This window comes from Brienomyrus brachyistius, chromosome 25 (genome assembly GCF_023856365.1).
Source record: "Brienomyrus brachyistius isolate T26 chromosome 25, BBRACH_0.4, whole genome shotgun sequence".
NCBI classification, from domain to species: domain Eukaryota; kingdom Metazoa; phylum Chordata; class Actinopteri; order Osteoglossiformes; family Mormyridae; genus Brienomyrus; species Brienomyrus brachyistius.
Window position 1 is genome coordinate 2,834,437 of NC_064557.1, and position 7,910 is coordinate 2,842,346.

Sequence of the window (7,910 nt, forward strand, 5' to 3'; positions counted from 1 at the left end):
TAATATATATAACGTATCCTCCCTGAATGCATACTGAGAAACAGCTATTTGCTGTTTATTGGTCTAAAAAACATTTCTACTGTTCGGCCGAGAGAGACTTCAATTACAGCAGATATCTTGTAAGGATCTGCCGCTTAAAACTGATCGACGATCGGTGTAGACCGCACAAATTAAATCGTACGTAAAGCATATTAGCTCATCAAACCGATTCTGAATCAGTTTCGTTTCACAAACTGTAACTACAAGCAAGGACCTTTTCGGCTGTCTAGGACGCGCCTGTAAAAAAAAAAAAAACAAGACAAAATAACACTTTTATCCGTTATATTTAAACGTTACTTTGTCTAGCACGTGCATAGACAAATATTTTATTTCAAGAAACACACGTTGTGCGTCTTTAAGATCGTACAAAGTGTTTTAGGCGCACGGACGAACAAGCAGGAAGAGAAAACGGACGACTGGCGCCAAATTTTAAGTTCAAAAACAGCCTCGGAATAGGGGTTGTTACTCGGATGCAGTTTTCTTGCCGGTTAATTACAAGTAAGGCTATTAAAAGTTATAATACCTTATGTGTTTTATTATTTAAAAGTAGCTAGCTGATTAAGAAGAAGTGTGTTTTTAGCCTAGCACTGTCCAGGGGAAGATGTATATCAAGTCGATCGTCTTGGATGGCTTCAAGTCCTATGCTCAGCGGACGGAGATAAATGGGTTTGATCCGTCTTTCAACGCGATCACCGGGCTCAACGGCAGCGGCAAGTCCAACATTCTGGACTCCATTTGCTTTCTGCTGGGCATTTCCAATTTGTCACAAGTAAGCAGCCCGGACTGACACCCGCAGCACTTTCCGACACCGGTGTTTAGTTTTTATTTACGTCTGTATTATTTGTGTTTCTTTCTTCGCAGGTGCGAGCCTCAAATCTGCAGGACCTGGTGTACAAAAACGGCCAAGCTGGCATCAGCAAAGCCACGGTGTCCATCACGTTTGATAACTGTGACAAGAAGCAGAGCCCCTTTGGCTTTGAGACCCACGACGAGATCACGGTCACCAGACAGGTGAAGGATAGATCCGTTAAGGCAAAAAAGAAAAACATAGAAAAAAAGAATGACTGACTACGGAACGTAAGCTTTAAAATAAAATTTTAAAAAATCGTTGAAATTCCATCTTAGGTTTCGTGATTTATTTCCTTGGACTTTGAAAGGCTCTGTGAGTGTATATGATATGTGAAGATGTTCTCTCGGAGGCTTCACCTGCTCCCGTCTGCTGTAATGTTCTTTGTGCTGATGCTGTGGTTCCTGTGCCTATCTGATCTTCTCCCTTTCGCCCAAAAGGTGGTTATAGGTGGAAAGAACAAGTACCTGATCAATGGTGTTAATGCCAACAACACCCGAGTGCAGGACCTGTTTTGCTCCGTTGGGCTTAATGTCAACAATCCACACTTTCTGATCATGCAGGTAAGCTGTTAATTGATATGTGTATCAGGTTTAGTTAAGAGTGCCAGTGAAACTGATAACACATCTTAATATTTCAGGGGAGGATTACAAAGGTTCTTAACATGAAGCCACCTGAGGTGAGAACTGATTTTTATTTCTATGATTTGTGCATATTAGTGTGTGTGTGTGTGTGTGTATTTCATATATAATGCAGATGTGGGGGGAGGGGGGGTAGATTTATAATTTTTTTTGCTGTGTTTCTGTTAATGGTTTTTGTTAATTCCTAGATCCTTGCTATGATTGAAGAAGCAGCTGGAACCAGGATGTATGAGTGCAAGAAGATCAGTGCGCAGAAAACCATCGAGAAGAAAGAGGCGAAACTCAAAGAGATCCAGACGGTACAGTACTTTACTGGCATGCCTAAACGCATCCAAGACATCCTACCTTTCAACCTTTACTTATCATAGACTTTTGTCTTGCTGAAAGATTCTTGCAGAGGAGATCACACCTACTCTGCAGAAGCTGAAGGAGGTGAGTCTGTGTTCTGTATCAGCATAGATGATAAATGAAAGGGTAAAATTACAGTATTTCATGGGAAGAATCTTTCTGATGTGTCGACTTTGCTTCTCAGGAACGGTCCTCTTACTTGGAATACCAAAAACTGATGAGAGAGATTGAGCACCTCAGTCGGCTATATGTGGCCCATTTGTTCGTCTGCGCCGAGGAGACCAAGGAGAAATCTTCTGAGGACCTTAAGGTGATGCAGGACGGTATTGGTAAGCAGCAGGACTCCATGGTGGAAAATGAGCGCAAGGTGAAGGAGCTTGTTCAAGAGATCAAAGAGCTGGAGAATAAGCGGGATAAGGTAGGGATAACCACGGCTTTTATTTCACTGAAGTGATTTCATCACAGAGCACCTTAGGCATCATATCTTTGTGGTTTTATAGCATGTCAGTAGAGGTTTTTTGCATTTTAGCTGTCAGTCCTTTCACGATACAAGAACGTTTGCAGCTGAATTGATAAATGATATTTTCAAGCAACTTTTTCATCTGAAAGGGACAGTTGAGCCATAGACTCCGTTTATTTCTGTAGGATGTCGGTGGAGATTTGAAGGCCCTGGAAGAGGCACTGTCTGAGGTGCAGAGGGTGGATGCCAAAGCCCAGAGTAGCCTGGACCTGAAGAAACAGAACCTTAAGGATGAGACCAAGAAGCGCAAGGAGTTGGTCAAAAGCATGGAAGAGGTTAGGCTTGAGTGAATCTTCTCAGGGAACACTGGGGTTAATGCTTTGAGTAAGAATGGAACAATGTTGTAGCCCATGAACACCTACCCCCTTCAATGACCAGAACTCCTGACCTTAAGGTCAACTACATCTCTGGGCTGAGATCTGGGCTATCCTCCTGCAAAACAACTTGCTTCTTAATACATTGACTGCCTTGCTCCTACTCCCCTCACCCAGGACAAGAAGATGCTAGCAGCGAAGGAGATCGAGATGAACAAGGTGATGGAGAAGCTGCAGAAGGTGCAGGAGGAGGGGCAGAAGGACGCAGAGACCCTTGTGGCAGCTCAGCAGCATTTCAAAGCCGTGTCGGCTGGTCTGTCCTCCAATGAGGATGGGGAAGAAGCTACATTGGCTGGCCAGATGATGGCCTGCAAGAACGATATGAGCAAGGCGGAGACGGAGGCCAAACAGGTGACTCGGTGTGCTTTGACAAGGATGTACCAGACTGCACTGAAGTGATAATGGAGAGCAATGCTAAATGTTTGGGTGTTGAGGGTTCTGGGTTATATCTGTACTCAGGCACAACTGAAACTCAAGCATGCTCAGCAAGAGCTGAAGACCAAGCAGGCTGAGGTAAAGAAGATGGACAGTGGCTACAAGAAGGACCAGGATGCCTTCGAAGCGGTGAAGAAATGCAAGGAGAAGCTGGAGACCGAACTTAAGAAGCTGAATTACGAAGGTCAGCTCGGTGTGCATTCATTCAAAATCGGGAGCGGGTCAGTGCTTCACCCCTGACTGGTTCCCTGTCTCCTGGCCTTCAGATGGAAAAGAGGAGAATTTAATCGAAAGAAAACGACAGTTGTCACGTGAAGTTGGTAAGCTGAGGGAGACCTACGAGCTGCTGATGGCCAAATTTCCTAATTTGAGATTTGAATACAGGTTAGTGGTCGGGTTTCTCTTTGATAGCATGTATTGTGTACGTCAGTGAATGAGCTTCAATTGCTTTAGATGGTGTGATGTGGATTATGACTTGGTTTTTGGAGCATTCTGAGGGAAGCAGGGATTTTATACTGCGCTGTATGACCCGACAGAGGCTCTTATCCAGAACTAAACTGGCTCGTTTTCAGGGACCCTGAGAATAACTGGGACCATAATAAAGTGAAAGGCCTGGTTGCCAACCTCATCACCATCAAAGACGTGTCCAACGCCACAGCTCTGGAGGTGGTGGCTGGGGGGCGCCTCTACCACGTGGTCGTGGACACAGAGGTAAGCCAAAGCAGCAGATTAAATGGAAGCAATAAAGTCCTTGTGATTGTTTGGAATTTCTGCACATTTTACATTTTTTGAAACGTCTCCTTTTTAGGTGACGGGGAAAAAGATTTTGGAAAAAGGTGAACTTAAACGTAGATACACAATAATTCCACTGAACAAAATTTCAGCAAGGACCCTGAACAACAACGTTGTGCAAACGGCAAAAAATCTGGTAATAACCTTCAGAGCAGTCCTTTCAACTTGAAGTTCCTGAGCGCGTGGCTTGTGTATTTAATTTGCTCGCTCTGAATTTCTTAGGTTGGGGCTAACAACGTCCACACGGCTTTGTCCTTGGTGGGCTATGAGTCCGAGCTCCAGAAAGCCATGGAGTATGTGTTTGGCACAACGCTGGTCTGCGATTGCCTGGACAACGCCAAGAAAGTGACCTTTGACAAACGCATCATGACAAAGACGGTGACCCTAGGCGGGGATGTCTTTGATCCTCAGGGAACTCTCAGTGGAGGTATCGTGAAATTCCGACAACAAATGCGAGATGTAACTCATGCGGTGTGGTCCGTTCTGTTCGTTGACGGAGTGCTGGCTCTCTGTTCTAGGAGCCCGACCTCAGGCAGCTTCCGTGCTGTCAAAGTTACAGGAGTTGAAGGCTGTCCGGGACGATCTCACAGCCAAAGAAGCAGAGCTACACGAAGCAGAAAATGACCTGTCTGGCATGAAGGGAACTGCAGATAAGTGAGTCCTGTGGGACCGTGTGACCAATCAATGCTTTCGGCATTGAAAGATCCTCCAGTGGTGATGCTACGCAATTCCGTCACATTGAAATGCTAATGTACTCTTCCCATGCTACCGCAAGGTCATTGGGTGTTAAATGTTAGAAGGAGGTCTAAACTCATTCAAGATGTTTACGTTGATCGGTTTTGCTACCTGGGTTGTGCTCGCAGATACCGGCAACTCAAACAGCAGCTTGACATGAAATGCGAGGAGGCTGAGATCCTGCAGACCAAACTTCAGCAGAGTTCTTATCACAAGCAGCAGGAGGAGCTGGAGACTCTGCGCAAGACAATTGGTACCTAAATGCACCATCTTGGAACATTTTCAGGTCTTTTGGGTTGAATGAGTTTGGGGAATTGTAATCCAAAAGTCTTTGACAGAGGAGAGTGAAGAAACCCTGAAGAAGACCAAGGAGGTGCAGAAGAAGGCAGAGGAGAAGTACAAAGTTCTGGAGAACAAGATGAAGAACGCCGAGGCTGAGCGTGAGAAGGAGCTGAAGGAGGCCCAGCAGAAGCTTAATGCCGCCAAGAGCAAAGCGGACGCCTTCGACAAGAAGCTGAAAGGGCAGCAGCAGGTGTGACTCGCTCACAACTCGTGCTCGTAAGGGGAAGTGCTTGGGATCGTCCCTTTTCCTTAGGCTATTGGGGCAGCAGTGTTCAACCATCATGCATTTTGAATGTTCCCACCTGTTCTAGTCCATCGTTGACGTTTGCAGTTAAGCCTGAACCATAGTATTTGACAACCCCCCCCATAGGAAGTCGACGCCCTGTCGCTGGAGCTGGAGGAGCTCCGGAGAGAGCAGGCAGGCTACCAGCAGCAGATCGAGGCTGTGGACGAGGCCACGAAGGCCATCCAGGAACAGATTGATGCCATGACCGTGGACGTGTCGAGCAACAAGGTCAGACTGCCTGAATAAGGAAATGTGAAACCACAAACCGTGGCTGGGGAAGTTATTAAAGTATTCTGTATTTAACCTGATGTACCAGTTAGAGGTGCATCTTTTAAATGATCTTTAATTGCCTTTTATTTTGGGGTTTATTTAGCCACGAGAGCACATGAGGGTTACTAGAAACACTACGATGTTTAAATTGTATCGTTTAATTTTATATAGTTTTTAAGGATCTCAAAGATGCTTCAGTGATGTGTGAGGAAGATGGTACAACACAAGTATATAGCTGTCAAGGAGCCAATTAGGCACAAGTGTAGCTAAGCAGAGCTCCCAATTAGGGACCAGTAACCAGTGCCAGTTAGCACTGGAGTGAGCTGTACAAAAAACAGCAGGAACCTCACATCATCTCACAAAGCTAGTCGGATGAAATACATAGTAGATTACTGTAGGGTGACGGGTGATGGGTTTTGTCTTTAGGAGGCTGTAAAGAAGGCCCAGGAGGACCTGGCCAAGAAGAAGGAGGTGATCATGGCTCAGGACAGGGAGATCAAGGGGAAAACCGCAGAGGCTAACAAGCTCCGTGAGCAGAACAACGAGGCCCAGCTGAGGATCAAGGAGCTGGAACACAACATCAACAAGCACAAGAAGGACAGTGCTGATGCGGCGGCCAGGGTAGGGACTCAGTCTGGGTTATGAGCTATTCGTTTCTTCGGAAACGGCATTGATGGTTTTTGGCTGCGACATTCATTCGTTGGACAGCACTAGCTCAGTATTTAATGGTCCCCGGGTCCCGCAGGTTGCCAGGATGCTGGCCGAGAATGACTGGATCGAGTCCGAGAGGCACATATTTGGGCAACCGAACACGGCTTACGATTTCAAAGCCAACAACCCCAAGGAGGCAGGCCAAAGGCTTAGGAAGCTGGAGGAGACCAAGGAGAAGCTGGAAAGGAACGTCAACATGAGAGCCATGAACATGCTGAGTCAGGCTGAGGAGAAGGTCCGTCTCTGCCTCCACATCGGTGGCTCCCGTTGTCTATAAACGGCCATGTTTGCAATCGTCAAGTATATAAATCGGCAATTCTAATGTTGGGCTCTGCCCGGATGCTGTTTATGCACTTTGTGTTTTTGCAGTACAATGAGCTGATGAAAAAGAAACGCATTGTGGAAAATGACAAGTCCAAGATCTTGAAGACCATTGAGGAGCTAGATCAGAAGAAGAATGAGGCGTTGAACATTGCGTGGCAGAAGGTGAATGTTTGTTTCTCTATGGGAAGTGCCAGCTGAAATGAGGCAGTGCATTAGTGTGCTTATAATTCACGTCTGTTGCGGCTGACGATCCTATTCTCTCCGAGAGCCCTGTTCGTATCTGTGACTGTTCTCGTGCGCGTACCCCGAACAGCATGCAACGATGCACCTTTTCATCTCTTTCCCAGGTAAACAAGGATTTTGGCTCCATCTTTTCCACGCTGCTGCCAGGTGCGGATGCCAAGCTGGCCCCCCCCGAAGGCTGTGGGGTGCTGGATGGCCTGGAGTTCAAAGTTGCCCTGGGTAACACCTGGAAGGAGAACCTGACCGAACTCAGTGGGGGCCAGAGGTGGGTCCTGCTTCAGGAAATGCCCTTTAAGCTAAAAATACTTTGGTGAGATTAAAGGGTTCGTCTGCTGCCGTTCTTCCAGGTCCCTGGTGGCCTTGTCCTTGATCTTGGCCATGCTGCTGTTTAAGCCAGCACCCATCTACATCTTGGATGAGGTGGACGCTGCCCTGGACCTCTCGCACACCCAGAACATTGGCCAGATGTTGCGTACACACTTCAGCCACTCGCAGGTAAGTGGGTCGAGAGCTTAGGGTCAGTTTAATGTCCATATGCATTAAGGATTTCATGTTTCTTTGGCTATAGACTTTTTGCAGTGTTTTGATGTCACCGTATGAGGTTAACCTTGGGTTCACTGCCTTCTCCAGTTTGTGGTGGTCTCCCTGAAAGACGGCATGTTTGCCAATGCCAACGTTCTCTTCAAGACCAAATTTGTGGACGGTGTGTCTACGGTGTCCAGAAGCTCCCAGTGTCAGAATGGCAGTGGTGTTCGTACCTTAAAAGGTCAGGACAAGTCCAAGCTGAAGGACAGACGCCATTAGCAGCTCATCGCCACTTAGTCTCATTCTTGCAGACGTGCAGTGTTTTTGCCTAATACTTCTCATGTACCTCTTTCAACCTGTGCTTGCTTGTATTTAACCTGTTTAATGTATAGTTTGGTTTGTCTGTCCTTATATTGACTTTCCTTTAAATAACTGCTTTTAAAATACCCGATCTTATTAAAAAACCCCAGAAATACAG

The 7,910-nt window shown here is 46.3% G+C and overlaps 1 protein-coding gene across 3 annotated transcripts; it reads left to right on the forward strand.

The window, feature by feature from the left end:
- Window positions 1-308: 308 nt before the first annotated feature.
- On the forward strand, window positions 309-7,880 carry smc2 (structural maintenance of chromosomes 2). Of its 3 annotated transcripts, none has more exons than XM_048996649.1 (25): window positions 309-537; window positions 609-808; window positions 901-1,050; window positions 1,327-1,449; window positions 1,527-1,565; window positions 1,716-1,826; window positions 1,915-1,959; window positions 2,060-2,293; window positions 2,521-2,670; window positions 2,887-3,120; window positions 3,229-3,388; window positions 3,471-3,588; window positions 3,777-3,915; window positions 4,013-4,132; window positions 4,219-4,423; window positions 4,515-4,650; window positions 4,860-4,984; window positions 5,070-5,263; window positions 5,444-5,587; window positions 6,056-6,250; window positions 6,375-6,575; window positions 6,710-6,826; window positions 7,012-7,172; window positions 7,255-7,402; window positions 7,538-7,880. In XM_048996649.1, exons 2-25 carry the CDS (start codon window positions 641-643, stop codon window positions 7,709-7,711), a joined length of 3,591 nt encoding a protein of 1,196 aa, XP_048852606.1. In that variant the 5' UTR covers window positions 309-537; window positions 609-640; the 3' UTR covers window positions 7,712-7,880. The 3 variants fall into 3 exon arrangements, with proteins under 3 accessions (XP_048852606.1, XP_048852605.1, XP_048852604.1); XM_048996648.1 differs by having other exon boundaries at window positions 620-808; XM_048996647.1 differs by having other exon boundaries at window positions 309-808.
- The last annotated feature ends 30 nt before the right edge of the window (window positions 7,881-7,910 follow it).

Coding starts and splice junctions, on each gene's coding strand:
- smc2 (XM_048996647.1), top strand. CDS start 641: ATGTATATCAAGTCGATCGTCTTGGATGGCTTCAAGTCCTATGCTCAG. Junction 3,389..3,470: donor TAAGAAGCTGAATTACGAAG/GTCAGCTCGGTG, acceptor CCTGGCCTTCAG/ATGGAAAAGAGGAGAATTTA. Junction 7,173..7,254: donor GAACTCAGTGGGGGCCAGAG/GTGGGTCCTGCT, acceptor CCGTTCTTCCAG/GTCCCTGGTGGCCTTGTCCT.